The sequence below is a fragment of the Scyliorhinus canicula genome, chromosome 21, assembly GCF_902713615.1.
Source record: "Scyliorhinus canicula chromosome 21, sScyCan1.1, whole genome shotgun sequence".
NCBI classification, from domain to species: Eukaryota; Metazoa; Chordata; class Chondrichthyes; order Carcharhiniformes; family Scyliorhinidae; genus Scyliorhinus; species Scyliorhinus canicula.
In genome coordinates, this window is record NC_052166.1 from 54,431,814 (window position 1) to 54,456,524 (window position 24,711).

Here is a 24,711-nt window from a genome sequence, read left to right on the forward strand (position 1 = left end):
AGGCCCCGATCCCGAATGCATGCGCCCCCTGATGGAACTCCCTCTCCCCAATACCCCCAAATCTCTCAAACGCTGCCTGGGGTTTTTCGCATACTACGCCCAATGGGTTCCCAACTACGCGGACAAGGCCCGTCCCCTCATGCAAACCACGACCTTCCCGCCGTCGACGGAGGCCTGTCAGGCCTTTAGCCGCATCAAAGCGGACATCGCAAAGGCCACGATGCGCGCCATCGACGAGGCCCTCCCCTTCCAGGTCGAGAGCGACGCATCTGAAGTAGCTCTGGCGGCCACCCTGAACCAAGCGGGCAGACCCGTGGCCTTCTTCTCCAGAACCCTCCAGGCTTCCGAACTCCGCTACCCCTCTGTGGAAAAGGAAGCCCAGGCCATAGTCGAAGCCGTGCGGCATTGGAGGCACTATTTGGCCGGCAGGAGGTTTACCCTCCTCACAGACCAACGGTCAGTAGCCTTCATGTTTGATAATGCACAAAGGGGCAAGATCAAAAATGACAAGATTTTACGGTGGCGGATCGAGTTGTCCACGTACAACTATGATATCTTGTATCGTCCTGGGAAGCTCAATGAGCCTCCTGATGCCCTGTCCCGCGGTACCTGCGCCAGCGCGCAGATAGACCGCCTCCGCTCCCTCCACGCGGACCTCTGCCATCCAGGGGTGACCCGCCTATACCACTTCATTAAGGCCCGCAACCTGCCCTACTCTATCGCGGAAGTCAGGACAGTAACCCGTGACTGCCACATCTGCGCCGAGTGCAAACCGCACTTCTACCGCCCCGAGCGCGCACACCTGATCAAAGCATCCCGCCCCTTTGAACGTCTCAGCATTGACTTCAAGGGGCCTCTTCCCTCTAACAACCGCAACATTTACTTCCTGCCGGTTGTCGACGAACACTCCCGCTTCCCCTTTGCCATTCCCTGTCCCGACATGACCACATCGACCGTCATTAAGGCCCTCCTCTCCATCTTCTCCCTGTTTGGCTACCCCGAGTACATTCACAGCGACCGGGGGTCCTCATTTATGAGCGACGAGCTGCGTCAATTCCTGCTCGACAGGGGCATCGCCTCTAGCAGGACGACCAGCTGTAACCCTCGGGGTAACGGACAGGTCGAGCGGGAGAATGGTACCATCTGGAAGACCATACTACTGGCCCTCCGGTCCAGAGATCTCCCTATTTCCCAATGGCAAGAGGTGCTCCCCGATGCGCTGCACTCTATCCGCTCACTGCTCTGTACTGCTACTAATCAGACACCTCATGAACGTCTTCTTGTTTTCCCCAGGAAGTTGTCCTCCGGATCCCCTCTCCCGACGTGGCTGGTCACCCCCGGACCCATCTTGCTCCGGAAGCATGTGCGGGTGCACAAGTCCGACCCGTTGGTGGAGCATGTCCAGTTACTCCACGCTAACCCGCAGTACGCGTATGTGGAGCACCCCGACAGTCGGCAGGACACGGTCGCCCTCCGGGACCTGGCACCCGCCGGCGTGCAGCCCCCCCCACCACAGACCCCCCCTCCCCTTTTTCACCCCAGCACCCCACTCAGCTTCCCCATCCCTCATCCATGGCGTCTCCGCGGCCAGCTCAGGTGACGGAGACTACTCGAAGTCTATCGCTCCCGGACTCCAGGACATCAGCAGGACCATCAGCCGATCCGACGACACCTCCCCCACTACGGCGCTCGGCCAGGACGTCAAGGACCACCAAACGACTGATCGAATCCTTCTAGAGTTCTACGGTCCCATGGACTTCCTTTTGTAAATATTGTTATGTCTGGGCCAGTGGCAAGCCCCCAAATTCGACAAGGGTACGGAGAGAAAATTATTCTCCCGACGGCTACTCATATCATCAGTTCTTCCCCCCCCCCCCCCCGGGTCTCGTTCCCACCCCCCCCCCCCCCGCCTTCCTTCTCCGAAAGGGGTGAATGTGATGATATGATCTGCATACTCGTCTGCCATTGGGCCAGAACGTCGGCTTACCATTGGCCCTGGTCGGTCATGTGCCTCTCGACCGATTGGCCGAGAGGCTGAGTTAACCATGCCTCTATCAACGAGGTATAAATGCTCAGAAGCCTGACGATCGTCCCTTTCCACTGTAGACGATCGCCAGGCTGTGTTCTAGTTAATTAAAGCCTGACATTGGTAAATCACTCGCCTCACGTGCAATCGATGGTGCATCAGGATGGTCTCAGTCAAAACTAAGGCTTTCAGGGGTGTTTCATGTATATGACAGCAGTCTTCATCAGTATCTTGTCTCAGTGGGAGCCTTTTTTCAAACAGGTCTTAAGATGTCTACCTCCAAATGCATTCTCATGGCATAGTCACATGACTATGGAAAGCCAAGTGTGTCAATCAGACCAGTTAAATTTCAAAACCTAAAAAAAGCAGGTAAGTGATTGGTTGAACCTGGAGAGAGGGAACAAGGCCATTACATGTCATCTCCCTCCAATAGGGCGGACATTATGGCAGCTACCTTCTACTGGTCCCGTCAGGCTTGGGAATCAAGGCAAATAGGATGGTTGAAGTTTACCTCTGCCGTATTAGACCCAGGTGCAGACAGCAGTCAGGAAAGCTGTGAGAAGTGATGATGCATAAAAAGGGGAATTCTGAATGGGCTCTGAGGGTTGGTAGTCACACCATCTGAATTTTCCCTCAATCTCCATGGGATTGTGAGGAGAATCCACTTTTACCGTATGGGGTCATGTACTTAGGTGTGGTAGAGAAGGGATGCCAATGCACATTTAATTGTACCCCAATGTCCGACAGCATGTTCAGAAGAAAAAAGGCTAGTAAAATTACACTGCAATTAAATAATAATTTAATTGTGACCTATTGTCACAAATCGGCTTCAATTGTTATGGGCCAGGGTTTAGAGAACCCCAAAGTGTATCATGGAATTGACCTGACCCACAACTAGATTGTGGTATGGGGAGCACACGGCCCACTCTACAGGTGTGGTACAGCAGAAATGGAAAAGTATTTTTTAAAGCAAAACAATGTTTATTCTATGAACTCAAGTTAACCTTTTTAAAACATACAGTGAACATCTTAGCAACCATTAATTCAAATACAACCCCCAAAGAATACAACACTAGGTAATTCTTAATAACTTCCCAAACAACATCCAGAAGACAAAAGAAACACCTTTTAACAGAAACACATTAGGTTTACATTCACTACTGAGAACACTTATAATTCTGAATTCACCAAATGATCATGAGATAATCTTTTCATGGCAGAGAGAACAGCAGTACACCTGCTTTGTCTGGCTTCAGCTCCAACACTGAAAACAAAACTAAAACACACACTGCAGCAAACAGCCTAAAACAAAAGTAAAAAGCAGACAGATCAGCCTAGCTCCACCCACACTCTGACATCACTGATAAACACCCATTTCTTAAAGGTACATTTCTTAAATACTCATTTCTTAAAGGTACTCTTACATGACACCTCCTCCCAAGAAAAAAAAATAAACAATCAACTTCAAGATTTTTTTTGTCACCTTTTCACTATCCTTTAAGAAATGCATACAGTTAATATGCGTTTTTGTTTCAAAAAACAACACACGCAAACAGGTATAATAATATAGTCCATTTCCTTTCGTTCTTCCTCCAAGGGGCAGCACGGTAGCATTGTAGATAGTATAATTGCTTCACAGCTCCAGGGTCCTAGCTTCGATTCTGGCTTGGGCCACTGTCTGTGTGGAGTCTGCACATCCTCCCCACGTGTGCATGGGTTTCCTCCGGTTTCCTCCCACAGTCCAAAGATGTGCAGGTTAGGTGGATTGGCCATGATAAATTTCCCTTAGTGTCCAAAATTGCCCTTAGTGTTAGGTGGGGTTACTGGGTTATGGGGATAGGGTGGAAGGTGTTGACCTTGGGTAGGGTGCTCTTTCCAAGAGCCGGTGCAGACTTCATGGGCCGAATGGCCTCCTTCGGCACTGTAAATTCTATGTAACTGTAATCCTTCTCGAATGACATCTCTTTGAACAAGAAGGTCTTTGTACAATCGATCCATTTCTCTACGCCTCGGCATTTCTCTTTAAAGTCAGATACTTTAGTTCAATCTGATCACAGAGCCCCTTCTAATTCGCCAACACAGGAGCATTGGTTATCACAGCTTTCAGGCAGTCAAATGCCTGTTGAAAGTCCGCTGTCCACTGAAAGTTTTGACGTTTCTCCAGCAAGTCTATCAGTAGAGCAACAACACTACAAAATGTTTGCACAATGCTCGATCAAATCCACTCGTGCCAAGAAATCACATTATTTCTGTTCGTCCTGAGGGTATCTGAAACTTCTCAATAACTGTTGGTTTCACATCCCGTGTGACCATTCAACCCTGTCTGATTGTATGGCCAAGGAAAGTGACTTGGGCTTTTCCAAATTCACTTTTGGCTAGGTTTATCACCAAACCCGCCTCCTGAAGTCGATCGAATAACTCCATCACATGTTTTAAATGTTCTTTCCATGGCTGGCTGAAAATTACCTGATCATTGATGTATACCGCACAATTGGGTAATCCTGAAACAACTTTGTTAGTTAATCGTTGAAATGTGGCTAGGGAATTTTCCATGCCAAATGGCATAACTTTGAATTGCTATATATCATCTGGAGTCACAAAAGCTAAAATCTCCTTCACCCTTTCGGATAAAGGTACCTGCCCGTAACCTTTAAGTAAGTCCAGTTTAGAAATAAAAGCTGATTGTCCCACTTTCTCAATGCAATCCTCCAAATGTGGGATAGTATAAGAGTCCGTTCTTGCAACTGCATTAACCTTTCTATCGTCCATTCACAACCATTGGGTACCGTCTGGTTCTGGTATCATCACTATGGGTGAGCTCTATTGGCTGCAACCCACTTCAATTATCCCATTTTTAAGCATACTCTCAATCCCTTTGTTAACCTGTGCCAATTTTAAAGGGTTAAGTCTGTATGGATGTTGTTTGATTGGAACAGCATTTCCCACATCTACATCATGTGTAGCCATTTTATACTTCCCAATTTATCTCCTCAAACCTGCCCATGTGATATCAATAACTCTTTTTCAGGTCAGTTCGTTTTTCCTCTGGAAGGTAACTCAACAATTTATCCCAATTTTCAAGAACATCCTCATTTTCCAATTTAATTTGTGGTATGTCAAATTCACAGTCATCTGGATTTGGTTCATCACTTTGAGTTAGAATCATTAAAACCTCCTTTTTTTTCTCCTTCCCTTTCAAAGTGCCTTTTAAGCATATTCACATAACACGCTCGGTGAGTCTTCTTTCTATCTGGTGTTAGTACCACATAATTCACCTCACTTAATTTCCGTTCAATCTGATAAACTCCACAAAACCTTGCTTTTAAAGGTTCACCTACCACTGGTAACAACACTAAAACGTTATCTCCAATGGCAAAACTACGAACTTTAGATTTCTTGTCCGCTACCTGTTTCATCACATTTTGTGCAACTTTTAAATGTTGTCGAGCCAATTCACCTGCTCTATTTAATCATTCCCTAAAATTTGACACGTAATCCAATAATGTAATTTCCGATTTCTCACTCACCAATTTTTCCTTAATCAATTTAAGTGGTCCTCTTACCTCATGACCAAAAATTAGTTCAAAAGGACTAAATTTGGTTGACTCATCAGGTGCATCCCTAATTGCAAACAGTACGAATGGAATTCCTTTATCCCAATCCTCTGGATAATCTTGACAATAAGCCCTCAACATTGTCTTTAATGTCTGATGCCACCTTTCTAATGCTCCCTGCGATTCTGGATGGTACACAGTTGATATAAATTGTTTTATTCCTAAGCTATCCATAACTTCTTTGAATAACCTGGAGGTTAAATTTGATCCTTGATCCAATTGTATTTCTGCGGGTAGTCCATACCTAGTAAAGAATTCAAGTAACTCCTCCACAATCTTTTTAGCTGTAATATTACGTACTGAAATGGCCTCTGGAAACCTAGTAGACACATCCATTATCGTCAAAAGATACTGATTCCCACTTTTTGTTTTAAAAAGCGAACCTACACAATCAATTAGGACCCCTTGTAAAAGGTTCCTCAAACGTTGGAATGGGTATTAAGGGCACTGGTTTTATCACTGCTTGAGGTTTCCCTATCACTTGACATGTGTGACATGATTGACAAAATTTAACTACATATTTCTGTAGTCCAGGCCAATAAAAATGTTTCTGATTTTAGCTTGAGTTTCCTTATTCTCAAATGACTTCCCACTGGTACTTCATGTGCAACTCGCAAAACTTCCTTTCTATACCCTATTGGCAATAATACTTGATGAACTTTTCATCCGTCTGCATATGTAAAGGTCTCCATTTTCTCATCAAGACATGACTTTTACGGTAATAATACTCTGGTATACACTCAGATTCCTCTTCCGTTTATGCTTTCTGATACATCCGTTTTATTTCTATTTACATTTTATTTCATTTTCATTTCTTACTGTTCTAACTGTGCCAATTTTCCTGAACTAAAAATATCTGCCTCATCCTCCACCTATTCTTGTTCTTTTTCAACCATCTGATCAAAAATCATTTCTGATAATGACACTTCATGTTCACTCTTTGATTTCTCCTCTTGTCTTAACCTGTGACTTTGCGACCTTGTCACTACACAATCCAAAAGAATCCCAGGATATTCGTCCTTCAACACTTCAGTTGTCTGATTTTCCACTGGCTTATCAACCACAGTAGGCATCACTCCCATCTGCGATCCAGCTGTATCATTACCCAAAATAAACTGTATTCCAGGAAAATATAGTTTCTCTCTTACTCCTGCTACCACTTCACCACTCTTCACTGGACTTTCCAACCTTACCTTATATAATGGAACACTACTCCTCTCACCCTGAATTCCACATATTACCATCTTTTCTGGCAACATTCTTTCCAAACTACATAACTCCTCATCTCTTACCATTAAAGATTGACTAGCTTCTGTATCTCTTAAAATTGGGACTTCTTTACCTGCTCCTCCTGATACACATGAGTAAACTTTACCCACACAAGTAAATTCCTTAAAGACATCTGGCACCTTCTTATCAATCACCTCTTGATCAGGCTACAAAATCTTTTGCGCCTCCTTCGCTTCACTTGGGCTTTCCTTCACCACTTTAACAAACCCCACTGTCTTATCCTGTTTTACCACATCAGCCTTCCCAGTGCTTTTCTTCAACCACCAACAATGTGACATTTCATGGCCTAGTTTATTACAGTGAAAACATTTGGAACTTTTAATTTCTTTTCCACCCTCCTGGATTTCTTTTTTAATCTGAGGTGCACTCTCCTTATTATCTCCCATCATATCACCTTTACCTTTACCACTTGAGTATTTCTCATGTCCCAAGTTTTTATCCCTCACAGGCTGAAATTGATGTCTGAAATCAAGCTTTCAACTGCCATTTCTGTTGCTAATCTCGCAGTTTTAACCCTCTGCTCTTCCACATGAATTCTCACTACATCAAGAATTGAATTTTCAAACTCCTCCAAAAGCATCATTTCTCTGAGAGCTTCATACTTTTGGTCTATTTTCAAAGCCCTTATCCACCTATCAAAATTCCTTTGTTTGAGCCTTTCAAACTCCATGTATGTTTGACCAAATTCTTTCCTTAAATTTCTAAACCTTTATCTGTACGGTTCAGTAACTAGTTCGTATGCACCTAAGATGGATTTTTTTCACCTCCTCAAATGTCCCAGATACCTCCTCCGGTAGTGATGCAAACACTTCACTAGCCCTACCTATCAGCTTTGTTTGAATCAGTAATACCCACATTTCCTGTGGCCATTTCATTTGTTTAGCTACCTTCTCAAATGAAATGAAAAAGGCTTCCACCTCCTTCTCATCAAACCTTTGCACTGCTTGGACATATTTAAATAGATCCCCACCAAGCCTTCAACCATGACTTTCTTTCTCATAATCCTCATCGATATCCTCCAACTGTACGTTTCCCTTTACGTCTGCCAATTTTAACTGACTGTTATGTTTCATGGCCATTTTCTGAAGTTCAAACTCTCTTTCTTTATCTTTTTCCCTGATCTATATCTCCCTTTCTCTTTCTTTTTGTTCTGCTCGGGCTAATCTTTCTTGTCTCCTTTCTTCTCTCTCCTTTTCTTTTTCCTCCCTCTCTCTTTCTTTTTCCTCTCTATCTCTTTCTCTTTTTTTTACCGCTCTATCTTTCTTTTTCCTCTCTTTTGTATTCAAGCTGCTTTAATTCTTTCTCATGTTCCATTTGTTTAATTTGTAACTGAATTTTTGCCATTTCCAATGAGTCAAACTGTATCTCAAGCAACTTTAAATGCTTAGCCACCGCCATAATTACCTAATTTTTCGCATTTTGTCAGGTAATGTTAACTGCAATGTTTTTGCCAAATCTAACAGACTGCTTTTAGTTCCTATCCGTAAGGTACTGCATGTGACTGTCTCCACCCACAAAAACTTCAGAGCCTCTGAAAGAGCCATTGTCCACAACACACTCCCCACTTAAACTAGAATACCACACCTGAAAAACAACCACAATATGCTCACCCCTCACTGTCTTTAAGTTCACCAAGCCAATCCAATAGATAGACTTTTATCCCGGAGCCTCCAATTTGTTATGGACCAGGGTTTAGAGAACCCCAAAGTGTATCATGGAGTTCACCTGACCCACAACTTTTAATAATAGATTGTGGTATGGGGAGCACACGGCCCACTCTACAGGTGTGGTACAGCAAAAATGGAAAAGTATTTTTTAAAGCAAAACAATGTTTATTCTGTGAACTCAAGTTAACCTTTATAAACATACAGTGAACATCTTAGCAACCATTAATTCAAATACAACCCCCAAAGAATACAACACTAAGTAATCCTTAATAACTTCCCAAACAACATCCAGAAGACAAAAGAAACACCTTTTAACAGAAACACATTAGGTTTACATTCACTACTGAGAACACTTATAATTCTGAATTCACCAAATGATCAAGAGATAGTCTTTTCATGGCAGAGTGAACAACAGTACACCTGCTTTGTCTGGGCTTCAGCTCCAACACTGAAAACAAAACTAAAACACACACTGCAGCAAACAGCCTAAACAAAAGTAAAAAGCTGACAGACAGCCCAGGTCCCCCCACACTCTGACAACACTGATAAACACCCATTTCTTAAAGGTACATTGCTTAAATATCCATTCTTAAAGGTACTCTCACATGACACAATGAAGTTACTGTGAAAAGCCCTGGTCACCACATTCCAGCGCCTGTTCGGGGAGGCCAGTACGGGAGAAAACGTAATACAACTGAACAACAAAACTGTTTCTTTTGATCAATGATTTTAAAATATCCTTACTTTTATTCCGTATTTCAGCCATCAGTTTCAAATCTCGCTTCGGTCGCAAAATAGCATCACATTTTGTATCTGTTGATGTAAAATCAGAGCTTCAGTTGTAAAACATTTATGTAGTACATACTTTATTACTCTAACTGAGTAAATCAATTTGCGATATGTCAGAGCTAATGAAATAATGAGCTAATGAGCTATTAGAAATAATTAACTGGTGGTTAGAAAATTCTGTCTCTCATACTATATTCAATTATGTCTCTCACATTATATGACTGTGGGACATGTTGGTGGACTAATTAGTTGCATGTAATGAATTGTGATGCAAATAAAGGTGATTGGCTGAATGTAAATGAGATTGCAAGCTGATTTTGCTTTCAAAATCAGTATATCAACCCTCGTGAACCTTAGCTCAAGTGAGAAAGAATGCTGTCCAGAAGGCTGCGGAGCCTCAGGCCTTTCTCCCAGAATTTTGATATAATAAACTGCTTTTTTTTACTTATACTCATGCCTTCATGTGAATATTTTCATCTCTAACATTAACTTTCTTAACTTAGATTGCTGTCATTTTAATAGAAACTCAGTGACAATAATGTTATGGTCACCTAAAGTTGGATTTGCAGATAGGGGCCAGAAAATGTGTCTGCTCCCAATATCTTGCCATGATTTTATGGTCAGCAGCAAGGCCCAAGGTGGTCTACTTACTCTCACCCCAAACGAAGCCCTTGAATGACCAAATAATGATAACTTCAGAGGCACTTTCCACCCCAACTGCAGTTTGTCAGCTGGCGGTAGGAGATCAGCAATGGGGTGGGGGATGCTAAGTAGATTCACCTGCTTGGGAACTGGAGAGAAAATGGAGTGGGGTGCCTCCTTCATGGACCCCTTTCCAATCAGGATCCCCCGCAAGGTTTGCATCCTCCGGTTGCCCCCTCTCACCTGGCCTTTGCACCTCTTCCTTATTTCTGGCCCCTTCCACCCAGGGCCTCCTGACCTGGCGAGATTCCCCAAAAATGACCTTTCATCCAACTCTCGGCACATTGTTTCTGAGGACTGGTGTTTCTGAGGACTGGTTGAAGTCCCAGCAGTGGCAACCACTCCTAGTGGCGCTTCTGGACCATTCAGATGGCTGGCAGCTCTGGGAGCCAGGACTTTATTCCCCAGATGGGGAAGATGGGGAAGGTAGGCCTGTCTCCAGTCAATTAACTTTGAGTGTTAAATGGTAAAAGATCAGCTTTCCAGAATAGAGGTAAATTCCACTGTGACTTTTTTGTGATGGGTTGGGAATTCTGCCCACGTTTTCAGACTTGGCTCAGAAGTAGCAATATTTTCAATTCCATACCAGGGGTCTGAGCATACAATTTATGCTGACACTTCAGTTTAATGCTGAACTGTTGGAGGTGTTGTCTTTCAGATGATACTGACTGCTTTCATAGAAATATGCAAAAGGTTCTTTGGCACTATATTAAGAACAGAGAGGGTCGCCTGGTCTCCTGACCAATATCCTCCTGTTCCTTAATCAACACAGGTAGAGAAGCCAATAATGATTGTGCAACCTTGCTTTGTGCCAAATCCTGCTGTGTTTCTCTGCATTACAATACTTTAAAAGTGCTTCTCTGGTGGTGTTGCACTGTTGAATATGTGAAGTTGTGAAATGTGCTATACAAGGGGCTGGTTTAGCACAGGGCTAAATCACTGGCTTTGAAAGCAGGCCAGCAGCACAGTTCAATTCCTGTATCAGCCTCCCCAAACAGGCGCCGGAATGTGGCGACTAGGGGCTTTTCACAGTAACTTCATTTGAAGCCTACTTGTGACAGTAAGCGATTTTCTTTTTTGTTTCATTTTCAAAACAAGCCCTTTCCATCTTATGCACAGGAAATGAATTAGTCTGTGCTGAGCCAGACAATCTCAATTAGGTTGCAGAAGGTCCTCCCAGCCAATCTCTGTCTTCCTGGGCTCAAGTTGGGAAAACTGGCCAGAGTTCCGATTCCTGAACACTCGCTACTACTTACATCTGTTCCAAGGCATATAACATTTTGAGTCATAAGGAAATACCCTTCCCCTTGAACACTGGTACATCTAATTTCAAATTATAACTTATTAATTCAATTGCATGGTTACCAGTAACTGGCAAAGCTTTAACATTGGCATTGGTCAAAAACATCACTCCAGCTCTCTTGAACACATCAGCATTATTTCTCCCCGCTCCAGCACCGCATCCAAGATCGTGCTTTTCGGCATCGAGAAGTACCTAGATGAAGAATGCTATATTAAGTGAACATTAATTTTCCTGTATTGCATACAAAAACAAAAAATATCCTGCTATCTAGATGTTAATCATTCCAATGATCTGCTGGCGGACCTCCCACACTCTTCCTTCCCTAAATTTCATTTTATCCAACACTCCAGATCCTGAATACTTAAATAAAGCTCTGTGGCTGGAATTTAATGTTTGTGACTGGAGAACTGGTCCGTTGGTGAAGGCCCACAGGATTAAGTGTTCATTATGCACTTAATTGGCCAACGGTGGGCCTTCCCCGGGAAATCCATACCCCCAAGAGTTGCTGGCTAATCAGAGGCCAGCAGTTTTCCATTGTTGTCAGCACCACTGGGAGTGGTGGCTGGGGTTGGTACTGCACCCATCAGAGGCCTCAGATCAAGAGAGAGGTTTGGGAGTCGCAGGGAGGGTGCTGCTGGCTAGAGGATGTAGGTAGGTAGAAAGAAAATGCAGGAGTCGTTAATTACCCACTTAAGGGCTTCAATTAGCATCTGGGGGGATGCACAAATCAGCCCATCCTGCTCTTAATCAGGAGGAGGTGGGAAAGAGGGGTGAAGTCCCCACTCGGTACCGCCCTGCCCAATGAAATGCCATCCCGACCTCCAGTGCATTTCCTATGCCTCTTCGCCTCCCTCTTCCTTGAAGTCATTCTTAAAACCCAAGCTTTAGGTCACTGTTCCTAACTTCACTTTTTTGGTTTGATGTTTGTATATTTGTGATTATGGGCAAAATTCTCCATTTGGAAGACTAAGCTCTCCCACTGGAGCTGAATTGCACCTGATTTGTATGAGTGAGGAAACGATTTCCAATCCTTAGCCATGCAAATTCATGCATACCGAGGATGGTGAGGGATTCCCGAGGGAATCCTACTATCGGGCCGCCATTTTGAGCAGGCGGCCCAATAGAGAGGTCCCGCAGCTAGAGCCATCACCACCCTCCCCACGCATGGCAATTCAGCCCCCCACTCCTGGATTTTCTGGGTTCCTCCCCACCCAGTACAGGGGTGATCTGACCCACCCCATGCACCCACAGAGACCCCCTGAATGAAGGGACACCCCCACAGAAAAGAGACCCTTGTCAGGAAGCCCACCAGAAGAGAGACCCCTGTCAAGGAGTCTTTTAAAGTCGCAGATATAGAATCACAGAATCTTAAAAACCTCAGGATAGGAGTAGACTGTTTAACCCATCCTGCCTATGTACATGCTAACTTCATGTCAGAGCTTTTTAAAAATTTGTTCACGAGATGTGGGATGTGTGCGTTGCTGGTTAGGTTAGAACTTATTGTGCGTCCTTTGAGAAACTGGTGGTGTGCAGTTTTCTTGAACCACTGCAATCCATGTGATGTAAGAACACCCACCATGCTATTAGGAAGGGAGTTCAAAGATTTTTATTCAGCGACAATGAAGGAACATTGATATAATTCCAAGTCAGGATAGGGTATGACTTGGAGGGGAACTTGCAGATGGTGATGTTCCCATTCTGCCCTTGTCTTTCTAGGTGGTAGATGTTGTGGGTTTGGAAGATGGTGTCTCAGGAGCCTTGGTGAATGCATCTTGTAGGTAGTGCACACTGCTGCTATTGTGCATCGGTGGTGGAGCGCGTGAATGGTGAATGAGGTCCCAATCAAGAGGGCTGCTTTGTCCTGGAGGGTGTCAAGCTTCTTTACTGTTTTTGGAGTTGCACTCATCCAGGCAAATGGAGAGTATTCCATCAGACTCTTGACTTGTGTCTTATAGATGCTGCACAGGCTTGGAGAATCAGGAAGTGAGTTACTCACCATGGAATTCCCAGCCTCTGACCCTCTTTGTAGCCACAGTATGTATATAGTTAGATCTGTTCAGTTTTTGGTCAATGGTTACCCTCAAGAAGTTGATAGTGGAAGATTCAGCAACAGTAATCCATTGAATGTCATGGGGTGGTGGCTTATTTCTCTCTTGTTGGAGATGACATTGCTCAGCATTTGTGTAGCACGAATGTTACTTGCCATTTATCAGCCCCAACCTGAATATTGACCCGGTCTTGTTGCATATGGACATGGGCTGTTTCAGTATCTTGTTGCCTTTTTTACCTACTGTAAATATGGCAGTCAATGAGATTGCCCACCTTCCTTTGGATATCAATATTCTATTGCTCAGAGTCACCAGGTATCAAATGATACCACCACAAGGTTCAACCGGCTATCGATCAAAGAGCAAAACACCAGTTAGTTAGTTCAAGATCAAGGGTACTTTGTTTACACACACAATTAATCATGCAACAATACTAGTTAATACTAGTTAAACTACACCTATCGACTATGACAACCTGTACTTAACTTCAGGCACCTGGCTTAGGAACAGTGACCATTGTTCGGATAGAACATAGAACAGTACAGCACAGAACAGGCCCTTCGGCCCTCGATGTTGTGCCGAGCAATGATCACCCTACTCAAACCCACGTATCCACCCTATACCCGTAACCCAACAACACCCCCTTAACCTTACTTTTAGGACACTATGGGCAATTTAGCATGGCCAATCCACCTAACCCGCACATCTTTGGACTGTGGGAGGAAACCGGAGCACCCGGAGGAAACCCACGCACACACGGGGAGGACGTGCAGACTCCTTACAGACAGTGACCCTATCTGTATCTATCGGGGCTGTAGAAGTAACTGCTGCTCGCCTAGGCTCATCCGTCTGGTGGCGGGCGTTGAACTTGACCTTGCTTCTGATGGTGCTGCACTAGGAAGTAGACGTTGCCAGAGCGCCAGGTCCAAGAGAGGCTGAACACATGGCGGTCTCTCTTTTTATCCTTGGGCAGTTTTCGCGCTATTTTAGGTGGTCCTTCAGTTTGGACCCCACTAATTGGGTAACTCCTGATCACTGTGCTCGATTCAAACCAATAAAGGGGCGGGGGCCTTGATGGCTGGGGGTGTCTCAAGCGGTATTGACCCTGATGTTTACGCTTCCCAAGTACAGGGAGTGGTGCCGAAATGTCTGGGGTTGTATCGGTCGCTCAAATATCAGTCCTTTGGCGGAGATGGGCAATCAAATGCTAATCGGTTGGGGGTTTTGATACCGTCTGGATTCCTCACTCGCAAATATATATTTAGGCTCTGAGCCTGCCTGAATCTCGCATTGTCCATTTTTCCCATTATGCTTTGCGACCTTCCCTGTTCCTGGTTGTAAGTGGCCAAGCCAGATGGCTACAATCTGAGGATTCGAAAATGGTGCTGAACATTGTGGAATCATCTGTGAACATCTCTACCTATGACCTATGTTGGAGGAAAGGTAATTGATGAAATAGCTGAAGATGGTTGGGCCTAGGACATAAACTGAGGAACCCCTGCAGTGAAGTTCCATGACTGAGATGATTGACCTCCAACAACCACAACCATCTTCCTTTGTGCCAGGTATGACTCCAACCAGTGGAGAGTTTCCCCCCCGATTCCCATTGACTTTAGTTTTGCTACGGCTCCACACTCAATCAAATGCTGCATTGATGATGAGGACAGTAACTCTCACCTCGCCTCTGTAAGTTCAGCTATTTTGACGTTGTTCATGTAGCATAAGGGTCTGGCAAATATAGGGACTGAGAAAATCACTGCCCACACAGTGAAGAAAGAGTGCACATTACCCACCCCTAGGGTCAGTCTAATGTTGGACCGAGCCATGTGTGCTTTGTATGACTCTGAACACTTCTTCACCTACCAAACTGCAACCAACACCCTACAACAGTTTAAACCAAGGCTGTAAAGATAAGGAGCTGCTAGGCCCCGATGATCCCAAAGTGAACATCAGTGAGCAGATTATTACTGAGTGAGGGCTGCTTGATAACCCTGTCGACAATACTTCCTATCACTTTGCTGATGATTGAGAATAGACTGATTGGCTAATTGGCCAGGTTAGATTTGTTCTGCTTTTGTGGACTGGACTTACCGTGGCATTTTCTACATTGCTGGGAAGATGTTGGTGTTATAGCTGTATGGAACAGCTTAGCTAGGGCTGGTCCAGCTCTGGAGCACAAGTCTTCAGTACTATTGCCGGAATGTTGTCAGGGCCATACCCTCTACAATATCTAGTACCTTCTGCTTTTTTTGATATGACGGTGAGGTAACCAAATTTGCTGAAGACTGACATCTGCGATACTGGGGATCTCAAGAGGAGGCCAAGATAGATCATCCAACCTGCACTTCTGCCTGAAGGTGGCTGAAAATGCTTCAATCTTGTCTTTTGCACTGATGTGCTTGGTTCCCCCATCAGTTAGGATGAAGATATTTGTTGAGCCTCCTTCTCCAGTTAGTTGCTGAATTTCCACCACTGGGACGGCATTGGCACAGCACTGGAGACCCGGATTCGATTCTGACCGTGGGTGATTGTGTGGAGTTTGCACATTCTCTCCATGTCTACATGAGTTTCCTCCGAGTGCTCCGTTTTTCTCCCACAGTCCAATGGTGTGCAGGTTAAGTTCATTGGATATGGAAGGGAGTTGGAATTCGGGTTGTGGGAGAAGGCCCTGAGAAGAGTTAATGCATCCTCGTCGTGTGCCAGGCTTGGCCTGATCCAGTTTAAGGTGGTCCACAGGGCTCTCATGACCGTGACCCGGATGAGCAGGTTTTTTGAGAAGGTGGAGGACAGGTGTGAGCGCTGTGGGGGAAAGTCCTGCAAACCATGTACATATGTTTTGGGCATGTCCGAGGCTGAGGGAATTTCGGCAGGGGTTTTCAGATATCATGTCAGAGGTCCTGGAAGGGAGGGTGACTCAGAGTCCAGAGGTGGGAATATTTGGAGTGTCGGAAGACTCGGAGGTAGCAGCCGTTCATCGACTTCTTCAAGGAAAATTGGCTGTCAGCAGAGGGGGTGGAGGGAAAGGGGAGGCATGGAAGTGACCTAAAAGGGCAGGGAATCTAATGATAGGGTTTAGGGATGGGGGAGTTGGGTTTGCTATTGTGGGTTTTTTACATGTGTTGGATCTCTCTGTCTAGAATGTTAAACATGTTAAAACTATAAATGCCTCAATACAATATAATATCATTGGATATGCTAAATTGCCCTGAGGAGGGGTTACGGGTATATGGATTGGGCCTAGGTAGAGTGCTCTTTCAGTGGGTCGGTGCAGACTTGATGGGCCAAATGGTCTCCTTCTCCACTGTAGGGATTCTATGTTCACAACTGGATGTGACAGGACTGCAGAGCTTAGATTGAATCCCTTGGTTGTGGAATTGTTTAGTTCTGTTTATCATATGCTGCTTCCCTTGTTTGGCACGCAAGTAGTCCTGCGTTATAATTTTTAGGTATGTTTGGTGCTGCTCATGTCATGCCCTCCTGCATTCTTCATTGAACCAGGGTTGATCCCCTCGCTTGGTGGTAATGGCAGAGTGGGAGTATGCCAGGCCATGTAGTTACAGATTATGATTTGATACAATTCTGCTGCTGCTGCCTACAGCACCTCACGAATGCCCAGCTTTGAGTTGCCAGCTCTGTTCAAAATTTATCCCATTTGGCTTATGCCACACAACATGATGTAATGTATCCTCAAGTGAAGACGGACGTCATCTCTGTAAGGACTATGTGGTCAAGTGCCAAGTCGAAAGATAAGGTGCTGTTCCTCAAGCTTGTGCCAAGCTTCATTGGAACATTGTAGCAAGTCAAGGACAGAAATGTCAGAGTGGGAGCAAAGTGGAGAATTGAACTGACAAGCAACAGGAAGCTGGTTTTGTTTTTGCCCTTATTTCTTTCTTAATCCTTTCACTTTGCATTTGAATGCAGCTTTCCAATCATTCACGCTTCATGTTTGGAAGTTGAATGGAAGAGCTCCACAATGGAGTAACTAAATCTGCATTTGGTTCTTATTTTTTAATCAGAAGTATATAACAATGAACTTTGTTAGTTACATTAATTAATTATTTCTTGCACACTAAATCTCTACGCATTCTACATGACATCATGTCATAAATTTGTTTTGGCCAGTATCAGAGCAATTCCTACAAGACAAATATAAATAATTTGTTACAAAATGGTATTTACTGTGATGTGAAAATGCACTTAACTTTTTGAATTTCAATCTTGCTTCCTGTTCTTATTGAATACACAGCAGTGTCGATGGAAGATAATGCAACAAGTGAATTTGGTTTCGCAGTAATACTTAAAGCCATTTGGCTTCCTGGCTTGTATACATTTGAATCTGTTCTCAATACAATCTGTGAACATAAAACAGAGTGTATTTAACCATTCATCTGGAGACGAATGGACTCCAAAATAAATTAAATCAATGGACTGAAATTATTTTCTTTATGATAATACCTATTATTATATTAATATTCTGCAAGGTATAAATGCAGTATATCATGAAACATAGACTTCTCAATTCCAGACGTACAAAGAACAATATAGCAAAGGAACAGACCCTTCTGCCCGCCAAGCCTGTATCGTTCATGATACCAACCTTTACCAAAAACCCTCAGCACTTCCTTATGTCATATCCCTCTATATTCATCCTATCCATTTGTTTGTCAAGATGCCTTTTGAATGTCGTTAATGTATCTGCTTCCACAACTTCCCCTGGCAACGCGTTCCAGGCACTCACCATCCTGTGTAAAAAACCTGCCTCGCACATCTCTTCTAAACTTTGCCCCATGGACCTTAAACTTATGCCCCCTGGTGACTCACCCCTCCACCCTGGGAAAGAGTGCCTGCCCATCCACTCTATCCATGCCCATCATAATCTTGTAGACCTCTATCAGATCACCCTCAACATCCGCCTTTCTAATGAAAATAGTCTGAGTCTATTCAGCCTCTCCACATAGCCAATACCCTCCAGACAAGGCAACATCCTGGGAAAACTCTTCACCCTCTCCAAGGCCACCACATCCTTCTGGTAGTGTGGCGACCAGAATTGTGCACAATATTCCAAGCCTTACCAAGGCTTGTAACATGACTTGCCAGTTTTTATCTCAATGCCCCGTTCAATGACGGCAACCATTCTGTATGCTTTCCGTATGCTTGTGTTGCCACCTTCAAAGATCTGTGGACATGCACACCCAGATCTCTTTGACTTTCTATATTCCTAAGTGTTTTGCCATTTAGGGTACATTTCCCCTCTGTGTCAGACCTACCAAAATGCATTACCTTGTATTAGTCCGGATTAAACTCCATTTGCCATTTCTCTGCCCAAGTCTCCAACCTATCTATGTCCTGTTGTATGTTCTGACAAGCCTCAACACTGTCTGCCACTCCACCAACCTTGGTGTCGTCTGCGAACTTACCAATCAGACTGCCTACATGTTCCTCCAAATTGTTTATGTACACTACAAACAACAGAGGCCCAAGCACAGATCCCGAGATAAAAACTGGAACACCACTAGTCACAACCTTCCATTCAGAAAAACACCCTTTTATTGCTACCCTTTGCCTTCTCTGACCGAGCCAATTCTGTATCCATCTTACCACCTCACCTCTAATCCCGTGTGACGTCACCTTTTGTACCAGTCTGCCATGAGGCACATTGCCAAAGGGTTTACTGAAGTCCATGTAAACAACATCCACCACTCTCCCCTCATCAATCATCTTTGTCACCTTCTCAAAGAACTCGATCAAGTTAGTGAGGCACAACCTTCCATTCAGAAAACCCCCTTTTACTGCTACCCTTTGCCTTCTGTGACCAAGCCAGTTCTGTATTCATCTTACTTCCCTTCACAAAACCATCTATCGCTTATGAGTCCATTTGTTTCCAAATGGGTATAAATCCTGTTCCTGGGAATTCTCTCCAATAATTTACCTATTACCGACATGAGGCTCACCGGCTTATAGTTTCCAGGATTATCCCTGCTACCTTTCCTAAACAGCGGTACCACATTAGCTATTCTCCAGTCCTCTGGGATCTCACCTGTAGCTAATAAGGATACAAAGATGCCAGTCAATGTCCTCCCTTAGGGCAGAATTTACTGAAGAAAATTACACGGTGTAATTTTGTGGAGAAAGTCAGTGCAATTTGCATTGTCCCCAGCGGCATGATCTGGACCACAATTTCCAGGCACTTGGAAAAAAAGAATTTTCCCCACATGAAAAATGCCATGCCTGAGGTGCAAAGTGTCTGATTTGTCCGCCCCAGAGGTCATCTAAGCACTTCAATAAAGGGGCGTTGCATTTAAACGGCTCCACAGCACTTACTCTCATTCAAGCCAGGAGAATGGCAGCTCGGAAACCAGCTCCTAGATTTATGGATGGGCCCCTCACCCTTTTGCTGGATGCTATGGAGGAGAGACGGGTACAATATACAGTTCGGTTGACATGAGGCCCTCCAGCAAGATGATGAATGCCTCCTGGGAGTCGGCATCATCAAATCCCCCTGACACTCTTCATCAGAATCCATCCCTGCTTAGGCACAGTGCCCATACATTCCAGGTGTCATCTTTAGTAAAGGCAATGGGGTCAGCCGACTAAAAATAAAGTACTGGTTTATTCACAACAGAAACGCATATACAGGTCAGGTTTCACCGGTCCTTTCTCTCTTGAGGCCTGTTCTAATCGAGCTGACCTTGCGTACAAAAGTCTCCACCGTGTTAACGGAGGAGTGCATACACCTCGACCCACATGGAGACTCTCATCAACCCTGTCCTGTGTGCTCCAAGTGGGATACTACATCAGGAGAAGCTCGCCTACAACCGGCGCAAGCGAGAGAAAACAGGTGGTGGGCTGCCCAAGCAAACTAACACAACCCTTTAACAACTTTTAAACAACACAGGCAGCAGACCTCAGGGCCTCCCACACAAGCCGTGACCCCCATCACAGACACCCCCAGACACCCCCATCTCTGGAGTTGACCAGCAGGCTCTGTCCCCTTGGACTTCTTGGTGCTAGGTGGAGACAACAGGGCTTTCCTCCTTCCTCCCTCTTGGAGGTTATGGCGCCTGGTCTCCATTTTTAAAAGTAGTAGTAATTCATGCCAGCATGATGTCACGCCTGATGGGTGGGAAGATTCAATGAGGACTGAAGATGCGAAGTTGACCACACTAAGTATATTATCATAGATTCAATTTCATGCAAATCAGGTTCGCTCCTTTCTTAGGCGCGAATCTGATCATATCATCGGGGAGGGCCCAGGAAGATCACGTTCCAAAATCTCACAAGCACAACTCCCATTTTTGGCCTCTCCTGAGATTTAGCCGCCATTACGGGATTTGTGTCCACAGTTAACTCGACCGCTAAATTCTTTTTTTTTTTAATTTAGATTACCCAATTATTTTTTCCAATTAAGGGGCAATTTAGCATGGCCAATTGCAGACACGGGGAGAATGTGCAAACTCCACACGGACAGTGACCCAGAGCCGGGATCGAACCTGGGACCTCAGCGCCGTGAGGCGGTTGTGCTAACCACTAGGCCACCGTGCTGCCCTTCGACCGCTAAATTCTGTCCTATATTTGTAAATCTTTCCTAAGTTCTTGTTGCTAGACGGAACTAGTAGAAATTCGGCCAAACATCTTATGACCAGAGTGACAGCCATCAGTATAATTGACAAAAAGGTCCTGAGTGAGGAAATGAGTAGGAGCAAAACAAAAGTTGTTCAATGTGACAACAAGTTAAGTCATGACGAGGAGCGTAGAATTGAATGGAGACTGTTGGGCCATTGGGCCATTGTTCTAGGAAAATCATGATATCCACAAGGAATCTTGTGCACTGCCCTAAACTGGGTGCTATAAAAAATACAGTTTAAATGAAGGTTAATCTACCAGGAATGGATACTCTGTTAGAACCCACCTGTTGATTGTTTACACACTTCCCTTCCACTTCGAACCACAGAGAATCAACAACCAGTTCAGCTCTGTTTTCTCCAATTACCACATAATATGCAATCAGGCGAGCAGAAGGAATCATTTCTGGCGTAATGGGAATGTTCAGACTGAAAATCTGGTTGCCAACTGGACGGTTTTTGGTCTCAAATAAAATTATTTTTCCTTTTGATACAACCTAGGTTATGACAAAAATTAATATTTATAGCACAGAATTTGTTTTAAAATATCTAAAATAACTGATACTACAAAATGAAGGCCTTTGATATAATCATAATTATCTTTAATTCAATTAAAATATGAAATAAATACAATTGGACTACAATAAAATTTTTCTTTAGGATGTTTTATTCTGTCACTTCTTCCTCTGCTCTGAACCTCTGTATTCATTCAAATGTGGATAGCCGTATTAGGAATCTGCCATATTGCCACAGTGTCACTATTTTTCACAGTTGAAAAGGTTCCTGCCATATCCAAGTGTGGCAGATGAAATGCAATATATGCCATTTTCATATAGTAGTTTTTTTTTATACCAGTAAGCTTTCTGTACTGTTGGATAAATGCTGCTGTTGTACATTGGGTGAGATTTTCCGGCCGTTCACCTGGGCGGATCTTCTGGCCCCGCTGAAAGTGCACCCCCACCGCCGGTTTCCCGACAGCGAGCGATGGATTCGACAGGAAATCCCATTGACAATGGCGGGACTAGAAGATCCCACTGCCGACCAAGAGCCGGCTGCCTCCCGCTGACGCGAAACACGGGCGGGGTGCTCGGTAAATCCCACCCAATATGTTCTCTGCTGAGGTGTGCAGTCTCTCAATCCAAAATGTACAAATTCTCTAATTGAACCGTCTTTGGTCACTCTTAAAAGTTTGAATATTGTTTGGTTAAGTAACCTTGTAGATTGGAATCCATTTGTTAGTTTTAGGTTACAATTTAGAATCATTCAGCATTTTAAGTAGTCACTTATTTGTCACAAAGTGCGGATATCTGGAATGTGGCACCTATAAATGTTGATATACTATTTTAAATATATTTTGAGGGTAAATCCTTTTTTGTTGATAGTAAGTTTTATTTTGTATTACTTCATAAGACAAGGCTTTTACATCATGTAAGGGTGAATGAATAGATTCAGTAAAAAGGGGGATAGTGTTAACACCCCTACATTAGAGTAAAGAGCTTTACCTCAAGGACCTAAGATCAGCGGAACCCGCCAACAATGTTTTTTATTTGTTAAAAGAACAGACAGCCTGTAGCTAGGAGATAACGGCCAAGCTTTGGGGTGAAAGGGTTAATAATACAAGATTGAAATTAAACTTTTTTTGTGTACTGACTAACTGTATTAGTAGTTTGAATCTGTGACTTGGTGGAGAGTGTTATATTAGAGCTGAGAGCTGTATTAGAGGAGAGTTCTGGTTGAAAGGTTCCCTCCAAGCTTGAAACATGAATAAATGATTGTAACGTGTCCCTAAATCTCCAGTGGTTAGTTGGAAGAGGTCCACCACAACACACAATGCATTATGCCTTATTCTGCTGTTAGTGAGCTATGTTCCTTTAAGGAAATAAATTCTATTTTTTATTGGCTAAACACATGATCAGGCCACAGAGTTTAATAGTTGCTTGGTGGCAGAATTGCATATTATGAACCATTTATCAATTTTGGCGCTGGGTCCAAGCATTTAGCTCTAAAGGTGAATTGTTATTGAGACCAGAGATGAGAGATCAGGCTTTGTTAGTGACAAGGTTAATTGGGGACTTGCAGATCTCATGGCTCTGTTTTTTGTGTGTCTTGGGCAATGTTAGTATAGATTTCAAATAATCATTTTTGTTTATTTATACGTTTTTTCAAATGTGACACTGAAATTTGCAGTATGTTGTATCTGAAGTAAGACTAACCTGGGGCGAAATTCTCCAACCCCACGCAGGGTCGGAGAATCGCCCGGGGGCGCCGATAAACCCGCTCCCGCCATGTTCAAAATTCTCCCACCCGCCATAAAACGGCGTTCTTCAAATCCCGGCGCCCGCCTTGGAGAACGGCTGGCGCCGGCAGATGCCATTGTTTATTGAGGTTTAATTATTCTCCGGCCCGGATGGGCCGAAGTCCCGCCGACGTGGCCCTGGGTCACGTCGGCCAAAATTCAAAGTTGGTTTATAACGGCGTCAACCATTGATGATGGTTGATGCCGTTCAGCTTGGAGGTGGGTGACCCGGGGGGGGGGGGGTGGGGGTGGGGTGGTGGGGGGGGGGGGGGGGGGTGGGGGGATGGTGGTGGGTAAGATAACATGGAATCCTTGCCCTTATCACCCCCCCAACCACCCCAACCCACCGGCCACTCGCAGTTTGTCATTTCTCTCTCTCTCTCTCTCTCTCTCTCTCTCTCTCTCTCCCCCCCCCCCCACCCCCCCCCCCACCCCCCACAACCCCTCTAACCCACCGGCACTCGCAGTTAGTCATTTCTCTCTCTCTCTCTTCCCACCCCCCCCTCCCGCCAACCCACCGGTGTTCGAAGTTAGTCATTTCTCACTCTCTCTTCCCACCCCCCCCCCCCCCAGCCCCAACCCACCTGCACTTGCAGTTTGTCATCTCTCTCTCTTCCTACCCCCCCCCCCAAACCCACCAGCGCTCGAAGTTAGTCATTTCTCTCTCTCTCTCTCTCTCTCTCACTCTCTCTCTCTCTCTCTCTCTCTCTCCCCCCCCCCCCCAAAACCCACCGGCACTCGCAGTTTGTCATCTCTCTTCTCTGAAACCGACGCGAAAAACATTACTACGCTGCTGGCCCTTTCGGGACCGGAGAATACACGCTGTTTAGCGGGCCCCGACGCCTGAGTCATCAGCACCCTTTTTGCCTGCCGGTCCCAGGAATTGAGACGAACATCGGAGAATTTCGCCCATGAAGTGTGAGTGACAGGAAACATATAAAGAATATATTTTACATCTATAAACAGATGTCAAATTTTCCATTACGTACTAAATAAGAGCTTTCAAGGAAATTCCTATTAGATATTAATGTAAAACTGTAATAAATCATTTTTACCTGATAGTGGAAGTGCTTTATTTTGTTCAAGTAGGGACTACTTGCGGCAAGATTCACGTTAAAATAATCCCCCACACGGTATTTGTGGTAACCTCCTGTCCAAGTAATGTAGAGGTAGCTTTTAGAAACTGATTGATAAGCTTCTGCTGTGTACGATTTGGAGATGGGATATTGACTGTCAAGAGCTGATTTAATCTAAAAAAAAAGTTGCAATGAAGTTCATTTCAATTACAAGAAAAACTGACTTAGGAGAATTTTTACCAAGTTACAGTTAACTACAAACTTAGTACCGATAACAC

General features: G+C 44.4%; 1 protein-coding gene across 1 annotated transcript in view; it reads right to left on the reverse strand.

Moving 5' to 3' along the window:
- Nucleotides 1–24,711, reverse strand: part of LOC119955595 (complement C5-like) — a 193,434-nt gene that overhangs the window by 102,173 nt on the left and 66,550 nt on the right. Inside the window, 5 exon segments of the mRNA XM_038781948.1 lie at nucleotides 9,342–9,410; nucleotides 11,454–11,583; nucleotides 17,642–17,791; nucleotides 21,349–21,558; nucleotides 24,413–24,607. Coding sequence (XP_038637876.1) covers nucleotides 9,342–9,410; nucleotides 11,454–11,583; nucleotides 17,642–17,791; nucleotides 21,349–21,558; nucleotides 24,413–24,607 — 754 coding nt within the window.